This window comes from Malus sylvestris, chromosome 17, assembly GCF_916048215.2.
Source record: "Malus sylvestris chromosome 17, drMalSylv7.2, whole genome shotgun sequence".
In the NCBI taxonomy this organism is placed as follows: Eukaryota; Viridiplantae; Streptophyta; class Magnoliopsida; order Rosales; family Rosaceae; genus Malus; species Malus sylvestris.
This window is the reverse complement of record NC_062276.1, coordinates 33776446-33799322: the sequence shown is the minus strand read 5'-3', so window position 1 is coordinate 33799322 and position 22877 is coordinate 33776446. Positions and strand designations below refer to the sequence as shown.

Sequence of the window (22877 nt, the reverse complement as noted above, 5' to 3'; positions counted from 1 at the left end):
TTTGTTGCCTTGTTATTGGAACACATTTCATGGTGATGATTAGGTTAACAATTAGTGTGTTTCTATTGGAACACATTTTATGTCTAATGATTGGCACAACACTTGCTTTCTTTCTATTGGCACATTTGTGGAGACTCTTTGGAGATGAAGATGTCATGCAATCTCTATTAAGGAAGGAGCACTCACCAAACGGAAGACATGGAGAGAAGAGAGAAGAAAGAAGAAGAAGAAAGAAGAAGAAAAAAGGAAGAGAACAACTCCAACAAAAAGCCATCCTCTTTTTCATATTATCTCTTTATCTTTCTTGAAGGCTCTAAGCCATCTTTCATTATATTTGTAAGTTTCCCATATATAGTGAAATACAATGAAAGCAAACCCAATGGATGTAGTCAATTTGGCAAACCACTTAAATCTTATGTTGTTTATGCATTTACATTTGGAGATCATTGCCATGAGAAGCAGTTCCACCAAACTATCAAAAATCTCCATTTATTTCTCTTGAGAATGATGTACAAAAAGTCTGAGACAAATTCCTGAAAAATATGTGAGACCTTACCCAACAGATCTCTCCATCAAACCACCATCATTTTCATCTATCAAAAGAAAGATATCCAAAAAATAGAAATTCATCTAGCGTATTTAACAGATCAAAACACCATCACCCATAGATTATATCATATTACTTTCTTCAGGAGAGTTGTTTTTCTGTCTCTCTACCATGATATATCCAAATTTTAGGAATATCCAACAGTGCGATCGTTCAATATGTTTAAAATACCAACTCAGTCTCTATTCCTGCAGAAAAGTGGACAGCCATGTTATGAGTACCAAAACCCCATTTTTTAGAGCTCCAATCAAAACACTTCCTTAACAAAAGTTGTTTCTTATCATCTCATCTATAATATATCCAAAATCCACGACAATCCAATCTATGTGCTGACTTGTACCCCAATTCGAACGGCTGATGTTCGGTTGAGCTAGCCTTCTCTGCCAACCTCTCTGCATGGCTAACATCTCTAGTTCCTTTCGCTCACTTTCATGGAAGTTTTTCAGTAATCCAACTCCTATTACATATGTAGAGTTTCAGCTATATTAAAGAAGAGGAAGGGGAAGTAGCGAATGAAGAAAGAGAACAAGAGGGAGGAAATGAAATTGAAACAATAAAAAAATGAGGAAATGGTAACATATTGCTTATCATTTATATTAAGGTTATTATTTTATTAATATTATGATTATACTACGCTTGTCACTAATCAATTTAATTTATGTTGAAGCTTGCAGGCTTGTTAGATAAAATGTGAGTAGTGATATCTATGTGAACATGACATATACATATGTATTGCAAAGCAAGAAAAAGAGTTGTGTTGAGTTTGTAAACAGTTAAGTTGTGAGAATATTCAAGGGCTGAAGTTTTCCTTAAATATAAAATAATGAACCTTATATATGTCAGGTGTGGTGTGCAAGGTTTGAGTATACAAATTGGTTGATTATAAAATAATGAAATCATGTATATGTTAGGCTTCGAGAGAAGGGCTTGAATATACAATTAGGCATCAGGGGAAGTGCATGTTTAATAAAGTGGAAACTGGGAGTTTAATTACAAAAATTGGGTTAAGGGATGAACGAGCGTTAACTCATATTCTAAGGTATTCGAAGCCAAGTGGTATAAGCATGGTATGGGACATGCAGGCTTGGGTGCCTTAGGTATGTGTTGACGGGATTAGAAGGGAGTGAGTACATTCATCCATCTCATTTGCATATATTTCATGCATTCGAAAGAATTGTTACAATTTAATTATTATTTTGTTGGTACTTTTTGTTGTGAATTATTTTGTGCACTATAGTTATTCCGCTACGTATTCAATCAATTTTAATAATTTAATTTTAATTTTTCCACCATATCTTATTTGTAGAATTTATTTATATAGCTAAGATATGGCTCACACCCTAACTCGTGAATAGTCTTTATTCGCAGGTCGGAGCGTGACATAAACTGAGATACTGGTCATGATACTCCACTCGTTCCATCCCAAGACAATCAACCAGAAGCTGTGCATCCATATCCGTTAAATTTCTACTAAAAGCCACACTACTTTTTGAAAGATTAACAGCTTGCCCAGACACCCGTTCGTAAGCTCTTAGCAACTCCTTCAATTGCATACACTCCTGGAGAGAACTTCTAGCAAATATAAAACTATCGTCGACAAAAAGATGATGAACGCTTGGGGCTCCATTACAAACGTGGACCCCATGAATTCGGCCTTGTGCTTCCCACGTTTCTTAAATCTAATTTAAAAATTAATAAAATTATAAATATTATAATAATAAAAGAAAACAAATTAATAACAACCACTCCTAACCTTTGCACCACCCATTCCCCCACCATCCACCCTTGCCCACAGTCACGCTATCCCTCACCTCCCCACATGTAGCTCGACCACCCTAACTCATCCAAGACTCGGCCAAATTTCTCTCGATCTAACCACTAATCAACCCCAAATTCAGATTTGTAGCCGGAATCCAACTACTACAAAAACTCACTAAACCTTTTTCCCGTCCAAATTAACACCAGCCCCACCCCACCAGCCATTCACTGTTTATGGTGACAAAAAATCGTCGTCTTCAGCTTGACAAATTTGTACCAACAAAACAATAAACACATTTGATCACTCGTGCCCACAAGGTGGGGGGGGGGGGGTCTGACCAATAGATCTCTAATGCTTAAGTCGGTTTCCCTAACAAGAGAGAGTTTAGGGCTTAAGTGAGTAACAAAAGCTTACCAAAAAATGGTGTAGATGGAGTATTTATAAAGAGGTGGCCGGCCATGGTAAGGTTCTAACCTACAAGTGAAGGCTTCCAATTGGCCAAGGTGAGTCATCTGTAAAATGGATGAGGAAAAAATTATTTTGAAGATATTAATTATAAGATGATATCTTGGGATTATCAGTTAAAGTATCATTGATTGATTGTGATGAGGATTTCTTAATTGATTGAGTTGATCTTCAATCAGGAATGTATTAAAGATAATATTTGGTGATTAATCGTATCCTTTATGTCTTTGGCCATGAGCATGAGAGCTTGGAGATGGCGTAGCCAACTGCTCAAACCTCCGGGGATGTTGAAGTGCACTTGAGAATATTTACGGGCCCCACCCATTTAATAAGGGCAATCTTCTATTCTTGGGAAAAAAAAATCCACATGTCGTCTTCTGGATTTTGGAATTATTTTTTGGCTTTACAAATACTCCTACACCTGTTGGGTTATATGCAGAAATGGCAATATGTAGAAAATCTCAAGCTGAGTAGGCGAGCAAATGGTTGTTTCCTGATTTGATGTAGATTCTCCACATTGACTTGGAGTTTAAGTATTCGAGGAAAAAGAAACCAATTACCTCTGGAGCTTATTTAAACCTATCTTAAGTAGGAGGTAAATAAATTTAGAGAGCAAATTTTTATCCCAACAATAAAAAGAGAAAATGCTAGAGGAAATTGTACCATATCCCCTAGTTTTCTTCTTTGCTTGCCGCAAGGCAGGTCTTCCTGTAAGATGAGCTATTTCGGGATTTCCTTGAGACGTATAAGCACACAATCCCGCCCAGAGTTTGCATGAAACAAGTGAAGAAGGAAGTAGCCATGAATCATGCAGTGAGGCTGCCAAAGCTGGGAAGAGAGCCATCAAGTCCCATTCATACTACTATATGTTGGGATTCACCTTTCTCATCCCGCGCATTTTCCAGAGGTGATCTGCATCATGAAATGCGTTCATACTCAGTGTTCCCTGAATACAGTTTGAATGATAGTATGGTTCTCAAACCTGAGCAAGTTCTTCGATTTGAGCCTAACTGTCAACGAGTTCTAGTATTTCTTTGAGATCGGCCACAAGGAAGAAGTAGGGCAATTGAGGTCTTGCCATAGGCTTTTTGATTTGTCAAGCAAATGTGGCCATGAGTGGTCCAGGGACACTCTGGGGATCAGCTGAGAGTGGGAATCCAACTTCTCGCCTGGGCTGCGTATCTCGACTGAGTTTATTGATGGTAAGTGAACTGCTTCATTCTTGGTCTGTTTGGAATTTTTGCTGAGCTGATCTTGACTTTAAGTAGTTGAACGTCCATCTTTCTTTGTGCAGATTAGAGGTTGGGCTCTACTTCAAAGACCTTGCTTGATATGAAGAAGATTCACGTCACCTTGGGTATTCCTGCTGTATACCGCAAATGGCGCTAACTGCTCATTCTTCTTCGCTCAGAGGAACCTTCACCACTAATGTCTGTTTTGCATATTCAGTATTCTCAATGGCCTAACCAAGGAGTTCCCGAAGATACATTTTCTGTTCGTGAAATTGAGAAAAGAGTAATGTATCAGGTGGCACCCGCCATACCCGACTGCAGCCCAATTGTGGTGCACTGCAATATAGGTGTTGGGAGAACTGGAACGTACTGCACCATTCATGATACATTGCAGAGAATTCTTTCTGGGAACATGCCTGGTTTAGATTTAGTAAAAACAATAACCACATTCAGATTTCAGCGAGATGGAATGGTTCAGAAACCAGAGCAATATCGTTTATGTTATGATGCCCTTGTTGATGAATTAGAAGACCACATCTCGGATGGATCCCCAGTTGAGTATTTAGTGAAATGAGCCAAACTCCTCCAGTAGAATAGTTGCTTTGGAAAGGACATGGAATTTATTATTACATGTGAGGTATGCAGCCAGATTCACAGTTAATAAATTAGAAAAGGCAGATTAAGGCTAATAAATTGTTTCAATCTGTCTTTGACTTAAGTTTTGACTTTGAAACAGTACTTTTGCAGTTTGTATTGTTAATCTTTGCTTTATGCTTCTCTTCCATTGAAACCTAATGCCCTCATCGACATTGTTATACATATATCTTCTGCAAAAGCCCCTCCTTGCTAGTTTTCTTTATCCGAATACGGGCACCAGCTGCAAAATCATAGTTTTTTTCTTTATGTAATATGATGTGGGGAGGTTTGGCAAATGAATGCGGAACTGAAAGTCAGTTGCTCCCAAACAAGTTTGTGCCTTGTGGTGCTAATCTCTTTGGTTTTGAAACTTGAAAATGCAGTACAAGATCGATTCTATGATTTAGAAATCCCTTTTGGTTTGTATTTATAATTCTTGGAAGATTGAGTCGATGTAACAAGAGAGAGGCAAAAGCTCGTCTTGAAACAGTTGCCATTGCGTTGCATATTTGTCTTCTACTGTGTCACGATTTCAGTCACCTTGTAATCCAAATTTCAGTTAACAAGGGCTGGCGGTAATTTGGCATATTAAAGTGAGTTAAGGATCCCTACGAATTATGGCCAAGTTGTTATACACTTGTAAAACAATACAGTTAATGGATGCCGCATTAATTCACGTAATTGACTCCGTGAGTTTCTGTTCTAAAAACAAAGGGATAAGTGTGTCCCTGTATTCAGTCCAACAGAATACATGTACCTTCATCTCTGGTGTTTATATATATAAATCGCATTTGAACTTGGCGGAAATGAACAATGTTGATGTCTGGTATATTTCATTTCACAGCCAAAAACATCGCAAGAATAATAATCATAGTTAAGAACAACTCTGGAATTGACAAACCAGAAAACTTCATCCCACAGTTGTACTTTATGCCGAGTAAGGCAAACAGATCAGTCATCCAACAGCAACTCTCCACAGTTAACTATTCTGCATGGCAAACGAGGGACATCTAGCCTGCTTGTCTCTTGGGACTCGAGTTTCCTCAGAACATCCATTCCCTCAATCACGTGTCCGAAAACCACATGGCGGTTGTCCAACCATGGAGTCTACATGAGGCATACCAAAACCATTAATCGACAAAGAGCTAAATTGGCTGAACAGAATACCGCATGTAGATCTTCTATTTCTTTTTTGTTTTTAAATAATTACAGACAAGAAGGACAGGGTTTCATTTCTGACACTTATTTGCTTTAGCTGAAATTAACAGTGATAAAAATACTAACTACGAACTAATGAGTGTTTTCCAATCATCCCAATGTCTACCACTTTGACTGGATATGTGATGATGCAAAAAGCACAAATTGATCCATAGATAGAAGTAAAACCTTAAAAAATCATTTGTGCATGCATATATAAGCATCTCAGTGCTTCTTTCAACTGCTGATGAATCTCATATATGCTGTATTGGCTTGTTTAAAGATTTTATCTCAAAGTTTTGTATGGTTGTTTCGAAGATAATATAATAAAATCTTGTCCACCAGACTGTAACCGAACAAAGCAGTTGCACCTACTCAGCTATCAAGTTGCAAAAAAATCACTGCTGACCATAACGGATGGAAATAAAGAATAGACTTGGAATTTGAAGGAAAGCATGGCGAGAATTCAAACCCAAGTAAGAGAAAAGTATTTAGTTAAATGTGTGATACAGAGAGAGAGGATTGCATAGTTGCAGCAGCCATCTCACCTTCACCGTGCAAATGAAAAACTGGCTCCCATTAGTACCAGGGCCTGCATTAGCCATGCTCAGCACACCAGGACCAACATGCTTCACTGCAAGTGTTTATTCAAGTCATTATGGTAAGCGCTTTCAGCTCACAATCAAATGCCTCTCAAATGATAGGATCTCAATTCTCAACTCAGTTAACAATTCTTGTTCCCATACAAATTGAAATAATAACAATTTAGAAATAAATGTGACAAGAACATACATGCAAAACTCTCATCTGCAAATTTGGAACCATAGATACTAACTCCCCCAGTTCCCTGCGGCAAGTAAAAACATTTAAATTTGGATTAGTTTAGAAACCAATGAGATCCGATCCTACTGCATTTATTAGAGAGGGAGAACGGGGGAGATAGAGAGGGATCACATCTCCTTGAGTGAAGTCCCCTCCTTGGATCATAAAATCTTTGATGATGCGGTGGAAAGAGCATCCTTTATAACCATATCCTTTCTCTCCTACAAGAACAATAAATCAATATTAGTATAAACTATAAAGCAAAAGAAGTAGTAGAAGAAATTAGAAAGGAAAGGGAAAAATAAGGAAAGGTTGTTTGGGGGGTTTGCCTGTGCACAAGGCGCGAAAGTTTTCAACGGTTTTGGGAACAACTTGACCGAAGAGGCCCAATACAAGGCGACCAACAGCTTCGCCGCCAATATCTATGTCAAAGAAGCACTTGGTTGTGACTGTGGCTTGCAGCTGCGGCTGCCCTACATCCTAAAATCACACAACCAAATTACCTACCATACCAAATGTTGTGAAACCTATTCATTCTATTGATTGAGTGAGTGATTGTGCAGAGCTCTAAGTGTAATGAAATGAAATGAAAGTGGTGCCTCCGGAGTGGGAGTGGGCGAAGGCGAAGCACTCACATTGGCATTGGCCATAGCCATAGCCATTGTTTGATACTTGAGAGAGAACCTGGAGGGAGGCCTCCTGCGTACAACGCCAACTGTAGCATATGGCGTATAAGTATAACCACCCTGCAACTGCAACTGCAAGTATGGATAAGCCCTAATTAAATTGAAAGAAGAAGAAAGAGTAAAAAAGTACAAAATAATTAAGAAATAGGGATTTGGGGACCTGGAAATGAAAAGGAAGGGAAGGAGGAGGAAGAGTGCTTCTTCTTATGATTATGTGGCTGTGAAAGAATTGGAGTGACTGTGACTGTGAGGCCATCGTCATACTGCACTGCTCTGCTCCTATGTATTCGTGTTGTGTGTGTGGATAACTCAGCTCAATCGGGTCTTCCTTCTTTCAAATCCTCCGCCGACAGCTAGCGTTGCGTATAAACAGCCAATTTGGTAACTGGGCTTGGCGTATATGGGCCGGACTTTCCCACTAGGATGTGTTTGTTGCATTGGACTATTTTGGACTAGACTAACTTTAAGGACTAAGCTGGACTGACTTAGACTAGACTAAGCTGGATTGATTTAGTGAAGTGTTTGGTAGAGTATCGGACTAAGAAGTAGGATAATTAACAAACTCTAAAATTTTATTATTTTAATGCATATATTGTTATAAATAGACAAAAGTTACAGAGATAACCTTTGTTAAGGACATGAATGAAGTAGGTATGAAATATCACACTGTTTTGTTTCATAGCTCTAACACAAAAGATTGCGGATAAAAGAGGAAGGGATGAATAATGATATTATTGCTTTTAGTAATTTTCTCTTTCAATTGTTGTACCTTGATCACCTGCGAAGTGCTCTATTTATAGAGCTACATCTGTAGGTTTACAATGAAGGAAAATTACACCTGTGACTAATCCAACAACATCCGTGACTAGTTTACAGAAAGTGGATGATTGTTATACAACAAACAAAAACAACATTATTAGGCATGTGAGAAAATTACTGTTGGCATGTGGGCATACATTCCCACTGTTTACAACACTCCCCCTTGGATTCCCACAAATCAACATCAGTTGCCCCGTTAAAAACTTACTTGGAAAAACCCAGTGGGAAAAAAAAACCATAGCAAAGGAAAAAAAGTACAATTTTACCCAGATTGTTGATATACTGTTAAGTATGCATATGTTGCCTCGTTAAAACCTTGATAGGAAAAACCCAGTGGGAAAAATCTTAGTCAAAGGAAAAAGAGTACAACAGGTATGTATCATGGATACTCCCCCTGAAATGTATCTCCCCTTGATTCCGCATTCTTCAAATTTAGCTTATTGGTAAGCCGACATAATCTGACACCCTGCACTAACTTTTGAAACATGCACTTTGGTAGAGATTTGGTGAATAGGTCTGCCAAATTTTCATTGGAACGGATTTGTTTGACTTCAATAACTTTAGCCTTCTAAAGCTCATGTATACTGAAAAACTTTGAAGATATGTGTTTAGTCTTATCGCCCTTGATGAATCTTTCCTTCATTTGGGCAACACAAGCTGCATTATCTTCATGAATGACAGTTGGAGTGTCTGTCTTTGAAGGTAGACCACATGAATTCCGAATATGATGGATCATTGATCTTAACCAAAAACATTCACGACTTGCTTCATGTAAAGCAAGTATTTCCAAGTGGTTGGAAGATGTAGCAACTAATGTTTGCTTTGTTAAGTGCCATGGAATTGTTGTATCTCCATTAGTGAACACATGTCCAGTTTGTGAGTGGGCTTTGTGCGGATCAGAGAGAAAACCAGCATTTGCATATCCAACAAGGATCTGGTCATTTATGGATTTGTCTTAGTAGAAGAGACCTATGTCTATTGTCCCATGAAGATATCGCAATACATCTTTAACTCTCTTCCAATGACGAATTATTAGAGCAAAGATATATCTTGCTAGCAAGTTGACTGAAAAAGTTATTTCTAGTATAGTACATTGTGCTAAATACAATAAAGCACCTATTGCACTCAAATATAGTACTTCTGGACCAAGGACCATTTCATCATCTTCTTTTGAACGGAATGGATCTTTCTTAATGTCCAAAGAACGAACGACCATTGGCGTGCTGAGTGGATAAGCCTTGTCCATGCCAAATCACTTCAGGATTTTTTCAACGTAAGCTGATTAATGGACCAAAATTCCATTAGCACAATGCTCGATCTGCAGGGCCGAGATAATATTTTGTTTTTTCCAAGGTCTTTCATTTCAAATTCGCTTTTCAAATATTCAGCAGTTTTATTAAGCTATTTAGGGGTTCCAACTAGGTTCATATCATCGACATATACTGCCATTATAGCAAATCCAGAATTTGATTTCTTAATGAACACACAAGGGCAAATGACATTTTTAGTATATCCTTCTTTGATCAAATATTCACTAAGACGATTATAGCATATTCATCCAGATTGTTTCAGATCATACAATGATCGCCTTAATTTGATTGAGAGCATACCTCGTGGTTTGTTAGTCGTTTTAGGCAACTTAAGTCCTTCTGAGACTTTCGTATATATATCAGTATCTAATTCTCCATATAGATACGAGGTGATGACATCCATAAATTGCATGTTAATTTTTTCTGAAACTACCAAACTTATTAAGTAACGGAACATAGCTGCATCAATTACAAAAGAGTATGTCTCCTTATAATCAATTCCAGATCTTTGTGAAAAACCTTGTGCAACAAGTCGTGCTTTATATCTTGCAATCTCGTTTTTCTCATTGCATTTTCTTGTGAATACCCATTTGTAACCCACAGGATTTACACCAGGCGGGGTTTGGACTACCGGTCCAAAAACACTTCGCCTTTCCAAGGAATTTAATTCTGCCTGGATTGCATATTTCCACTTAGGCCAATCTTGTCTCTGTTTACATTCATCAACAAAGTGGGGCTCAATATCATCGCTTAATATGATTTCAACGGCTACTGCGAATGTGAACATGTCGTCGATGATTATTTCATTTCGATCCCACAATTCGTTATTACATGAATAATTTATGGAGATTTCTTTGCTTTCATGTACTTCTGTTTCTTCAGGGACATGTGTCTCATCAAGGAAATTTTCCTTTTCTAAAAGTTCAGAATCATGAATTGGGGATTTGTCATTCATTTTCTTTTCCTGAATGATTTCATTTGGGTTCAGTTGTGCCCTCATCTTTCTCTTTCGAGGGGCTGAATCTTTTGAACATGGGGTTTACCATGCTTTAGACGTGCACTGGATGAATCATTTGCTGCCACTTTATTTTGTCCAACAGTGACATTAATTCTTGCAGGTGCATTTGTAGCTGGTATATGAGATTTTGTCACTTTCGAAGCATCATTAAATGCATCTGGCATTTGATTAACAATACTTCAAAGATGAAATATTATTTTCGCTTCATTCTCACATTGAGTGTTTTGTGGATCAAAATGAGATAAGGTAGGTACAACCCATGTCAGCTCTTGCCGTTCTTCTGAAACAGTATTTTCTCCCCTTAATGACGGGAAAACTGTCTCATCAAAGTGACAATCCGCAAAACGAGCTGTAAACATATCACTTGTCAAGGGTTCAAAATATGTAATGATAGATGGTGAATCAAACCCCACATAAATTCCCAGTTTGCGCTGAGGTCCCATTTTAGTGCGTTGTGGCAGTGCAATAGGCACATAAATAGCATAACCAAAAACTCGTAAATATGAAATGTTTGGTTGATGCCCAAACATGAGTTATATTGATGAGTATTGGTGGTTGGCTATGGGTCTCAATTGAACCAATGATGCAGCATGTATGATGGCATGTCCCCATGCAGAGACTGGTAATTTTGTTTTCATGAGCAGAATGCAAGCTATTAATTAAAGCCGCTTGATAAAGGCTTCTGCTAAACCATTTTGATTATGGATATGAGGAACAGGGTGTTCAACATCAATGCCCAGTGTCGTGCAGTAATCATCAAAGGTTTAAGACGTAAATTCACCAGCGTTATTAAATCTGACTGACTTAATAGGATGATCTGGGAACTATGCTCGCCACTTAATTATCTGAGCAAGAAGTCTCGCAAAAGTTACATTTCGAGTAGACAATAGGCAAACATGTAACCATCGAGTAGATAGATCAACCAAAACCATAAAATGTCGAAATGGTCCAGAAGGTGGTTGAATAGGCCCATAAATATCCCTTTGAATCTTTTGCAAAAATGATGGGGATTCAACATCAACCTTTAGTTGTGATAGTCTAATTAACAACTTCCCTTGAAAACAAACCTTACAAGGGTTATCATTTGAGATAGCAATGTGTCTGCTCAACAATGGATGTCCATTAGAGTTGGTAATGATTCTACGCATCATAGTGGATCTTGGATGACCCAGACGGTCATGCCAAAGCATGTAAACTTTTGAATCAATGAACTTCTGGTTCATGATAGTATGTGCTTCAATTGTCTTTATGTATGTATAATACAATCCACTCGATAAACCATGCAACTTCTCCAATATACGCTTCTAGGTATCATTGGAGGTAATGCATAGATATTCCACATTTTATGCACTTTTCGGTTCAATGTGGTATCCATTTAAACATATGTTTTTAAAACTCAACAAATTTCGAGTAGATCAAGTAGCATACAATACATTTTGTAAGGACAATATTGTTCCATTTGGTAACATGATCTGGGCTTTTCCTGAGCCTTCAATTACATCTGATTAGCCTGATATTTTTGTTACCTTTACTTTTGTAAGCATCAAGCTTGAGAAATATTTTCGATCTCGAAGTATTGTATGCGTGGTTGTGCTGTCTGCAAGATAAATATCTCCGCCATTACTCTTGTTTTGACAATAACCATAATTTTTATCCATGCTCTCTAAGTAAGGCAATCATGGTTAAAAAAACAGTTTATTCATAATAAAAGGAAACTGAAATGTCATTTTTATTGAATTGAAAATACGAGCTTTAAGCTACAAATTTAGATAATAAGAGTACATCAAATATAAGTGATTCAATCGAACCGATACACTTCATTCCTTCTTTCCACAATGAAGTTTGCAACATCCAGGTAGGTTGTATTCAATTGCCCTGATAAATCGAACATTGGATCAGGTATATTCATCGGTTTAGCCTGGTCGATAAAATTGGTTTCGATACCCTTCTCCTTGAGGGAGACTTGATACAAGTCCACCAGATGTTTTGAGGTACAACAGGTACGCACCTAGTGCCCATTGACACCACACCTATGGTAAACTCCTTCAGGATTTCTATGAGTGTTATTCATATGAGCTTTGCCTTTTTGGCGATTTGCATTTTTGAAGCTCGGGCCCGAATTATGCCTTAGAACCTGGTTTTGAAACTGGACACCATAGTTTTTGCCTTTCCCGTTCCACCGCCCTCGCTTGTTGCCATATCCTCATTTGTAATTATTACCACGAGAGGATGGGGTATTTACTTCAAGGGAAGCAACATTCACTTCTAGGAATGGTACCGATCTAGTAGGTTGGGACTGATGATTCTTAATCAGGAGCTTATTGTTCTGTTCAGCCACAAGGAGCACATATATCTGCTGGTTGTACTCAGTAAAGCCTTGGGCATGAAAGGTGCTGAAAGTATTTTCCAGCATATCTTCCTCAATGATGGTTTCCCCACAAAGCTTCATTTGGGAGCTAATTATAAACATTGCATAATTGTGCTCAGCCATTGTCATGAAATCCTGGATTCTTAGGTAAGTCCACTCATAACGAGCCATTGGAAGAATCATTGTTTTCTGGTGATTGTATCTATTTCTCAGTGCCTTCCAGAAGGTTAATGGATCCTCAACAGTTAGGTACTCGCCCTTCAGTCCTTTATCAAGGTGGCGACGAATAAAGATCATGGCCTTAGCCCGATCTTAAGAGGATGCATTGTTTTCCTCCTTGATGGTTTCTCCAAGATTCTCTGCCTCTAGATGGATCTTGGCATGCACTACCCACGTAAGGTAATTCTTCCCAGTAATATCCAGGGCAACAAAATCAAGATTTGTCAAGTTCACCATTTTCTTTTCTGAAAGAAAAATGAGATGTGCAAGAACTTGCAATAATATGTATTCTGGAGGAATGTAATGTTATAACTTCTGGTTCTTACAAATTTTTCATTTTGATCTTCAAGCCAAAATGATAAGCACTTGAAACTTCATGCTCGAGATTTTAATGAGGAGGGCGATTGTACCGCACCACTCTCATTGAAACAATATAGCATAAGATGGGTGATTGTACCGCACCACTTAAGTAGCAGAAAAATTTAAATATGCAGAGCGGGGTGGGCAATTATACCGCATCACCTAAATTTGCAGTAAAATTAAATTTGCAGTTCAAGATGGGCGATGATACCTCACCCTCTTCGATTGCAGTAAGATAAACACTGGGTTAGTAATCAGGAACTACACCAAACAAAAAATCAAAGGTATAAGTAATTGTCATATTGAGAACTAGAAACAGGCATGGTGTTAGCAGTTCTTTACGAGGGTACATCCAGCAGGTAAGGCAGAGGAGAAAGAAGAACAGGAAAATCCTTGGAATAAATGTTTTTCACCGATGTGAACAGTTTAGGGTTAGAGAGCCTTGCTGATAACGTGTTATAAATAGACAAAAGTTAGAGAGATAACCTTTGCTAAGGACAGGAACGAAGCGGGTACGAAATATCACACTGTTTTGCTTCGTAGCTCTAACACAAAAGGATTGCATATAAAAGAGGAAGTGAGGGATACTGATATTATTGATTTGGGTTCTTTATTTCTTAATTTCTTAATTTTCCTATTCAATTTTAGTTTGTTTTCCAAAATAACTTAAACTCGAATGGTGGGTGGTCAGAGAAGAGAATGCTTTGAATGTGTTAATTGTATTCTTCTCATTCTGAGGTATATATAATCATGTACAATCCTACTACAATAAAGAATGAATAATTACAATCAATTTACAACCTAAACTAGGAAACCCACTATTATAGGAATCCCATAATTAACGGGAAATATTATACAAGTCAACACTCCCCCTCAAGTTGGTGCATATATGTCACACATGCCCAACTTGTCCAAGAAGCTTGAGAACTTGTCACTCGAACCAGCCTTTATGAGAATATTAGCCACTTGATCCTCGATCCTAATCAGGGGCAATTCAATTATTTTTTCCTCCAATTTCTCTTTAATGAATAACCTATCAACCTCTACATGCTTTGTTCTATCATGTTGTACCGGATTATGAGCGATATCCCTAGCAGCTTTGTTGTCCTAAAATAACTTCATCGGCGAACTATGGTTGACCCCCAAATCTCGTAATAGAAACTTAAACCACAAGAGTTCACAAATATCAAGAGCCATACCTCTATATTCCGCTTCTGCACACCAACAAAAGTGAAATATCCTGATGTTGAGCGTCGATCATCTACCGAACTCGCCCAATCGCAACGGTATACCCTTCGATTCTAAAATGCTCATTTTTCTTAAACATAATTCCTTTACCTAGACTTCCCTTCAAGTAACACAATATCCTCATCACCACTCTCATATGTTGTTCTCCCGAATCATGCATATACTGACTGACTACGCTCAAGGCAAAAGCAAAATCAGGTCTTGTATGTGCCAAATACATCAATCTCCCAACTAACCTTTGATATCTTCCCTTTGTCTACTATTACTTGATTCTTGTCGAGGCTCAACTTTGTTCCTTCAGCTAACAGAGTTGCTACAGGTTTATAGGCTGACATCCCGATCTCATTTAACAAATCAATGATATACTTTTTTTAGGACAAGAATATCCTAGACTTGCCTCTTGATACCTCAATCCCAAGAAAGTACTTCAGAGGTCCAAGATCTTTCATTTCGAACTCCGTAGACAAATACTTCTTTAGAACCGATTGTTCCATTGGGTCATTCCTGGTAACCACTATGTTATCCACATATACAATGAGTGTTGTAATCTTTTCATTCTTTCGTTTCAAGAATAGGGTGTGATCCTAATTGTTCTGGCTATACCCGAATGCCTTCATTGATTTAGTGAACCTGTCGAACCATGCCTTTGGTATAATCCATATAGTGACTTCTTTAGCTTACATACCTTACCCTTATTCATGTCTATTCTGGTACATCCTAGTGGAAGCTCCATATAAATTTCTTCAGTTAAATCTCCATGTAGGAATGCATTTTTGACATCGAACTATTGAAATGGCCAATCTAGGTTCGCTGCCATGGACAAGAGAACTCGGATAGTATTGATCTTGGCTACTAGCGTAAATGTGTCCGTGTAATCTATGCCATACTTCTGAGTGTACCCATTTGCTACTAGTCTTGCTTTAAACCGATCAATCGTTCCATCTGCTTGTATTTCACTATATAGACCCATTTACATCCCACATGTTTCTTGCTTGCTGGCAAGTCCGATAGTTCCCAGGTAGCATTCTTCTTCAGCAACCTTAGTTTTTCATTCATTACTTCTTTCCATCTATGATCGGCTAAGGTTTCCTGCACACTGTTAGGAATATATATAATAGACAATTGATTCATAAAGGACTTATTTGATTCAGACAAGTGACAGGTGGACACATAATTGTTTAATGGGTACCTCACTCTTGAGTTATGGGTTGGTTTGCTCATTGAATGCTTAGTTTTACACTTAGGGCATAAGTGGCTTTAGGAATACCTCGATTAATTCTTTCTAGGAGACTACGAAGTGGTGGTCCATCTGGCGTAGAAAATGATTGGTTATAAGAATCATTAAGAGACGAGTTGGCATGTACTGTTTCTTCTACAACCGCGGGCTCCACCTGCAAGAGGGCCGATAGAGCCATGTATCCTATTATCTCGAACTCGATAGAAAGCTGATGTACAGCAGCAACCTGCTCGAAACTTGGTTGTTGTGCAGTCGACACGGGTTCGGTGGTAGGCTGTTGCACAGTGGCCTGCTGCTCGACGGCCTACTGCTGCACCGTAGCTTGCTGCTTGGCAGCAGGATATTGTGGAATGGTCTGTCGTTAGGTGGTGGGTGGCTGCACCATAACTTGCTGTTCAATTCCATAATCAAGCATACGAACTTCATCACCATGAAACTCCCCTTGAAGTGAGGACTCAAATGAACCAAAATACATCTCTGTTTCATGAAAAATGACATCAGCAGTGATAATCATTTTCTTAGTGGGGGGGTGATAGCACCGATAACCCTTCTAAGTAGTAGCATACCCCATAAACACACATCGAAGAGCTCGAGGTTGTAGTTTGTTTTGCCATTATGAATGATGTACGTGGACAAAAGCCATGCATCTAAGAACTCGAGGGGAAAGGCTAGGGACTGGTGGGCAGCTGAGCAGAGACATAAGAGTCTAAAATGGTATCTGAAACTCTAGGGTACCAGAGGGAAGTGATTAATAAGGTAAGCAGCTGACGTGAAAGCCACACCCCAAAATAATACAAGAGAATACGTGTTTCAATAAGAAAAGCACAAACCATTTCTAACAAGTGTCAATTCTTCCATTCAGCCACCTCATTCTGCTGAGGAGTATACAGATATGTGGTCTGATGAACAATACCGTGCGTATCAAAGAAAGAGCGAAGTTCAATATTAACATACTCGCCTCTATTATCACTTCGAACCACCTGAATTTTCATATTGTATTGTATCGAAACCATTTTGTGAAATTTTTGAAATGCCATATTCACATAACTTTTTTATTTTAGCAAAGTGACCCAAGTCATTCTCGTACAATCATTAATAAATGTGACAACCCAATGAGCTCTACCAAGAGAGGCAATTTTGGAAGGGCCCCAAACATCCGAGTGCACATTCATAAAAGGAACGGAACTCTTATTTAAACTTGGAGGAAAAGAAGTTCGATGGCTCTTAGCCATTTCACACACATCACACTTAAACTAAGAAACATCGTTTTTCACAAACAAACTAAGAAATAACTTATGCAAATAACCAAACGAAGCGTGGCCAAGACGACGGTGCCGCATCCACAAATCGAACCCTTTATTATTCTCGGCTGGAGTCCCATTCACTGACAGTGCTTGAGTGAGCAATCCCGAGCTACTGGAATTCAACTCAAGGTAGTATAGCTTCCTTTGTCTAATACCATAACTAATCATCTTCCGCATCCAAATATCCTTAAATACATAAAAATAAGGCCAAAACACCACCAAACAATGTAAGGCAAGGTTTATTTGGGCAACCGATAATAAATTATAATTCAATGAGGGAATCACAAAAACAGTATCAAGTTTCATGGTATCAGAAAGGGAAACTGTGCCTTCCCTAAAGACTGGGGCGACATCACCATTAGCCACATTAACCTCAGTGTGGGTAGAGTTTTTTAGTGAGGAAATATGTCTAGAATCACAAGTCATATGTTCATTAGCTCCATAATCAATTATCCACGTAGTATTCATAACAAAAGTGGAGACGTTAAGTGCCTTACCATCAGTACCTACTGCGGCAATCAGAGCTGATGTTTTGCTTGCTACATCCACTGAATCATCCTTGGTTTCTGCAATGGAAGCTCGAGGTTTGTTGAAGCGAGGGTCATGTTTCTTATCCCAATTCTCGGGATACCCAATCAGCTTGAAGCACTGATTTTTGGAATGTCCCGTTATACCACAATAGGGACATTTGCCTTGAGGAAGATCACGACTGGGTTGGCCGGTTCTTGGTTACCCATTTTTATTCTCAAACCCACCTCGGTCGGTGCGGTTGGAGGGATCGCGAGCCTTAGCTGCCATTGCAGCTAGTTCTGAGCTTTGACCCTCCATCTTCATAGCTTCCTTGCAATTTGCTTCACGATGAACATACACATAAGCAACCTTAAGTCCAAGTGGTAGGTCTTTGTGCAATATTTCTCCACGAACCTGATCAAACCCATCATCAATACCACCAAGAAACAAATACAACCTTTGTCGCTCGGTTGTCTTCTAGAAAATCATAACATCTTTTGCACATGCCATGGCCACTTTGTTAAAGTGGTCTAATTCCTGAAAAATATTTGTTAATTCTCCAAAGTAACCAGCCAAAGACCGCCCATTCTGCTTGAGACGTGAAGCTTTCTGATTTAATGAATAAATTCTAGCCTCATCATTCTCATCAAAATAAGCAGTCTTAAAAGCATCACATATCTCTTTAGAAGTTGACAATCGAAAATAACGTTTCATGATCTCCGGCTTCATTGCCGATAAGAGCTAACTCTTAATTCTCTGATCTTCAGAGAACCAATCATCCTATTTGGGATTATCCTCTGCATGGGCCTTAATGGAGCCATGAACATATCCCATTTTCTTCCTTCTAGCATTATGAATTTGAATAAGAGAAGCCCATAAATCATAGTTCTTCTTAACCAAAACCATCCCAATGTTGAAGCTTGAATTATCCAACTAAATCATGATCGGAGCGGTAGCAGAAACGATTTGGTTGTTCTCAGCAGACATCGTTCACGAAGAATAGGAAACATGTGCAGTGGCAAAGGTACTCGAGGCAGCAACAACACACATTGTTCACCAGAATTCGGGGTAAAAGATCGAGACACAGCAACAACTTCACGTTGCTAGCTGTTCGTCGAAGGCATTACGGTGGTGTTGGGCACGACACAGTAACAAACCTTGTTAGGGTTCGAAACTTTCTTTCCTTTTTTTACGACCTGGCTTTGGTGCCAAGAAGAGAATGCTTTGAATGTGTTAATTGTATTTTTCTCATTTTGAGGTATATATAATCATGTACAATCCTACTACAATAAGGAAAGAATAATTACAATCTACAACCTAAACTAGGAAACCCAATATTATAGGAATCCCATAATTAACGGGAAATATTATACAAGTCAACAATCAGAGAAATTGAGTGTCCATAATCTATTTTTGAGTGTAAACAAAATCACTCTTTTAACGTAGTTGATTGCAACAACACTAATTGCATTGACACTCTTAGTTGCACAAACAATCCCCCAAGTCAAATAATCTTGGAAGCTTTAACCATGTCCAACGAAAGCTTCACTTTTTGAGCTATCGATAGCAAAAGTCCTGCTCTCCTAAGGTTTCATGTTGAGGACATATGTCTATGAGTAGACCTGTAAACGGGTCGGGTTTGTCGGGTTTATCGAGTTTGGGTTCAATCCGACCCGTTAAGTTAACGGGTCACCTGAACCCAACCCGTTAAGCTAACGGGTCATCCAAACCTGACCCGTTAAGCTAACGAGTCAACCATTTCACCGGTTAACACCCGTTAACAATTATTATTATTATTTTATTTTATTTTCATATAGTTTATTTTTTGTTGTTAAGACTTTACTGAAATTACTAAAATATCATCAACTAATGGGTGATAACGGATACTAACAGGTCTAATGGGTTGACCTAAAATGACTCGTTATTTAACAGGCTGTTAACGAGTTCACCCGTTAGCGATCCGACCTGTTAAGCGACCCGACCCGTTAAGCATCCACCCAAATACTAATATTAACGGGTCGGGTCGGGTCAGGTCCAAAATGACAGGTCTACCTATGAGAACCAAATGCATATTAGTAGTAATATGTAGATCTAATATTTAACAACTTAATAAAGTAAAACAAGAAAATGAGAGAGTGGTATGAATAGATAAATACGTGTCTGTGATGACCAAATGCATATTAGTAGTAATATGTAGATCTAATATTTAACACAGAAGGCCTGCTGAAATTTTATGTAGTTTTGGCAAATACGTGCTAAAATTTTATGTGAAGATTGTGGAATGTGAGAGTGGTTTGGATAGGTAAATACGTGTCTGTGATAACCAAATGCATATTAGTAGTAATATGTAGATCTAATATTTAACACCGAAGGCCTACTGAAATTTTATGTAGTTTTGGCAAATACGTGCTAAAATTTTATGTGAAGATTGTGGAATGTGAGAGTGGTTTAGATAGGTAAAAGAGGTATATTAAATATAATTTTTTATTTAAAAAATGGCTGTTGGGTTAGTATGTATGGCCGTGTTCAACAAAATGTGAGATGATTATACACTTCAAAGAAAAGAGAAGGAAAAAAAATAAAAAAACAAAAGAAAAAAACACCAAAGCGGGCAGATAAGAAGGGTGTCGCGCGCGTGGCACCGGCTGCGATGGAGGTAGCCTACGCCTAGGGTTAAGAAAATTAGATCTAATAGCGAGTGCTTAAATTGAGATTGAAACTGAAATTGAATTTGGGGGAAAGATTGAATAGATTGCAACCGCAGCAGCAGCAGAAGATGAAGATGAAGAAGAATTTCAGAAAAAGAAGCTTTCCGGCGGAGGATAACGACCAAGATTGTGAGAAAACCAGTGCCCAAGAAGATGAAGAAGAAAAAGAGAGGAGGTATTGTTTTCGTTTCTTGATTTATAAATCTGTCTGAAAGGTAGAAATACAGATTCTACTGTTATTTTATTTTGAAAAGAAAGAATATGTAATGTTTCTGCAAATAATGGAACTGAACTGAATGCTTAGGTTGGCACTGGAGGAGGTGAAATTCCTTCAGAAGCAGAGGGAGAGGAAGTCTGGGATCCCCGCCTTAACCAATAATAACGCCGCCACGCAGACTCTTCCCGGTTCCACTAATAACAACAATAGTAACAGCAACAATAATGCTAGCTTTAATAAGAACAAGAACAAAAGAGGTAGTGACGACACTCATTCTCCGAGTAATAACAACAACGGTGAAGGCGGAGGCGATGGCGACAAGGACGATCTGGTTCTCCAAGATACTTTTGCTCAGGAAACTGCGGTCATGGCTGAAGATCCCAATATGTAATGTCCTCTTGCTATTTTGCTATTGCTATTGCTTTTGAGTTCTCCGGAGTTGAATTGGTATTTCAAATCACATGTTGTATTCTAAAACCTCCACTGCATCTGCCACCCACATAATCCATAAAAACAATATTCACATTAGGTGTAGTTGAATGGGACTACTATAGACTGCTGTTATCGCTCAGCATGATTAAGACAGACTTATATATTGATCATTCATTTGACAGGTTGAAATATGTTGAACAAGAACTAGCAAAGAAGAGGGGCAAAAAAATTGATACTTCAGATCAAGTTGAAAATGATTTAAAGCGTGCTGAAGATGAGTTGTACAAAATACCTGACCATCTTAAAGTGAGTCACTCAGTCCTCTAGTTTTCTTTTGTGAAATGCTCTACGCTACGTTAGAAACATCGGACCTATCTAGACCTATGACTTCTTTTAACTTGGTTCATTCCCTGCCAGGTGAAAAGGCGGAACTCAGAAGAAAGCTCCACTCAATGGACTACTGGGATTGCCGAGGTTCAGCTTCCCATTGAGTAAAGCTCTTCTATATTTAGATTTGTTACACTATATATGTTATTGAAAATTCTCATTTGACATTAATGATAGAGCATTGATCCCCGCAAGGTTATGCCTTGGTTAGATCTGCATTGATAGAGTGAGAGCACAATCCTTGCATGTATTCTCATGATACTTAATTTATGCTATACATTTTTCTTTCTAATGGTTGCAGATATAAGCTGAGAAATATTGAGGAAACTGAGGCTGCCAAGAAGTTTTTGCAGGAGAAGCGGCTCACTGGGCGGACAAAATCAGAATTTAGCATCCCTTCAAGTTACAGTGCTGACTATTTCCAGCGTGGCAGGGATTATGCTGAGAAGCTTAGACGAGGTTGGTTAGATTTGCTTCTTGATCCCCTTGAACAATATAAGTAGATTACCTAGATTGACTTCCGACCAGACTGGCAAGACAAGGGTGATCATAGTAAAGAGATCTAGGTTCCTTTATGTTAATCTTTGTTTTAACTTCACAAAATATTTCTTTTTGTTGAATTCTTTATAATTATATTATGTGTATGGCATGCTACCAATTACTAACAACAAACATGAAACTCACAGAACATCCCGAGCTCTACAAGGACAAAAGTTCACAGGATGATGGTGGTGTTTCCAGACAAAATGATACTGGCACAGAAGCAGCAGGGCAGAGGCAAGCTGCAACAGATCAGTTCATGCTCGAGCGCTTCCGCAAACGAGAGCGTCACCGCGTCATGAGGAGATAAAATGCCAAGATGGAAAATTTAGCTAATAAAAAGGAGTCGAGTAGCTTGTGCACTCATTAGGTAATGTACTAATTAAAATACGGCATCCATTGCAGTTTATGTGGCGAAAACTCATAGTTTCGCTAAAGCATTGCCTTTTTTTATGTAATATCTAGCATGACTTTGCGTGCTTAGAAGCAACGGTGGTACTGAATTTGATGGAGCCAGATCTCCAGCACACAGCTGCATGTCTATCCATTTATCAAGGCTCTTATCCTTTGATTTGATTTGGGAATTTTGGTTCTGGTTCTCGACTATTGGTCCTCACGCCTCCTCGACTTTTTTCACTTGTGTTTTTGTTCGGGGTATTGAGGTGCCCACTGTGTTGGTTTCGATAAAGGACCATATTTATGCATTGGAGGTTCTTTAGGATATGTCAATGTCTCCATTCCACCGGAAGTGGTACAAACTGTGCTAAAGTTGAGTTCATAGCGAGGGCTCTTTGGC

The 22877-nt window shown here is 38.5% G+C and overlaps 3 protein-coding genes across 5 annotated transcripts; 2 read left to right on the top strand and 1 right to left on the bottom strand.

Annotated features, from left to right (window-relative positions):
• The first annotated feature begins 3943 nt into the window (after nucleotides 1-3943).
• LOC126611994 (protein-tyrosine-phosphatase PTP1-like) lies at nucleotides 3944-4637 on the top strand. The gene is made up of 3 exons (XM_050280280.1): nucleotides 3944-4033; nucleotides 4131-4199; nucleotides 4281-4637. Exons 1-3 carry the CDS (start codon nucleotides 3944-3946, stop codon nucleotides 4635-4637), a joined length of 516 nt encoding a protein of 171 aa, XP_050136237.1.
• An 816-nt stretch (nucleotides 4638-5453) lies between these two features.
• LOC126610763 (peptidyl-prolyl cis-trans isomerase-like) lies at nucleotides 5454-7753 on the bottom strand. 3 transcript variants are annotated; one of them, XM_050278892.1, is made up of 7 exons: nucleotides 7565-7753; nucleotides 7354-7464; nucleotides 7048-7198; nucleotides 6851-6939; nucleotides 6689-6743; nucleotides 6445-6530; nucleotides 5454-5806 (listed from the first exon to the last, which is right to left on the bottom strand). In XM_050278892.1, exons 1-7 carry the CDS (start codon nucleotides 7664-7666, stop codon nucleotides 5651-5653), a joined length of 750 nt encoding a protein of 249 aa, XP_050134849.1. In that variant the 5' UTR covers nucleotides 7667-7753; the 3' UTR covers nucleotides 5454-5650. The 3 variants fall into 3 exon arrangements, with proteins under 3 accessions (XP_050134849.1, XP_050134848.1, XP_050134847.1); XM_050278891.1 differs by having other exon boundaries at nucleotides 7354-7470; nucleotides 7565-7752; XM_050278890.1 differs by having other exon boundaries at nucleotides 7354-7476; nucleotides 7565-7751.
• Nucleotides 7754-20359: 12606 nt separating this feature from the next.
• LOC126610759 (protein COP1 SUPPRESSOR 2) lies at nucleotides 20360-22665 on the top strand. Its single transcript, XM_050278886.1, has 6 exons — nucleotides 20360-20680; nucleotides 20810-21109; nucleotides 21337-21460; nucleotides 21572-21645; nucleotides 21843-22000; nucleotides 22228-22665. Exons 1-6 carry the CDS (start codon nucleotides 20574-20576, stop codon nucleotides 22389-22391), a joined length of 927 nt encoding a protein of 308 aa, XP_050134843.1. The 5' UTR covers nucleotides 20360-20573; the 3' UTR covers nucleotides 22392-22665.
• The last annotated feature ends 212 nt before the right edge of the window (nucleotides 22666-22877 follow it).

Excerpts from the sequence above, each read along its gene's own strand:
- LOC126611994 (XM_050280280.1), top strand. The coding sequence starts at position 3,944 with ATGAGTGGTCCAGGGACACTCTGGGGATCAGCTGAGAGTGGGAATCCA. Across the intron at positions 4,034-4,130 it reads CTCGACTGAGTTTATTGATG|AGGTTGGGCTCTACTTCAAA; the intron begins GTAAGTGAACTG and ends TGTGCAGATTAG. Across the intron at positions 4,200-4,280 it reads TCACCTTGGGTATTCCTGCT|TATTCTCAATGGCCTAACCA; the intron begins GTATACCGCAAA and ends TTGCATATTCAG.
- LOC126610763 (XM_050278890.1), bottom strand. The coding sequence starts at position 7,666 with ATGACGATGGCCTCACAGTCACAGTCACTCCAATTCTTTCACAGCCAC. Across the intron at positions 7,199-7,353 it reads TGGCTATGGCCAATGCCAAT|GATGTAGGGCAGCCGCAGCT; the intron begins GTGAGTGCTTCG and ends GTGTGATTTTAG. Across the intron at positions 5,807-6,444 it reads TTTTCATTTGCACGGTGAAG|ACTCCATGGTTGGACAACCG; the intron begins GTGAGATGGCTG and ends TGCCTCATGTAG.
- LOC126610759 (XM_050278886.1), top strand. The coding sequence starts at position 20,574 with ATGAAGATGAAGAAGAATTTCAGAAAAAGAAGCTTTCCGGCGGAGGAT. Across the intron at positions 20,681-20,809 it reads GAAGAAGAAAAAGAGAGGAG|GTTGGCACTGGAGGAGGTGA; the intron begins GTATTGTTTTCG and ends CTGAATGCTTAG. Across the intron at positions 21,646-21,842 it reads GAGGTTCAGCTTCCCATTGA|ATATAAGCTGAGAAATATTG; the intron begins GTAAAGCTCTTC and ends TAATGGTTGCAG.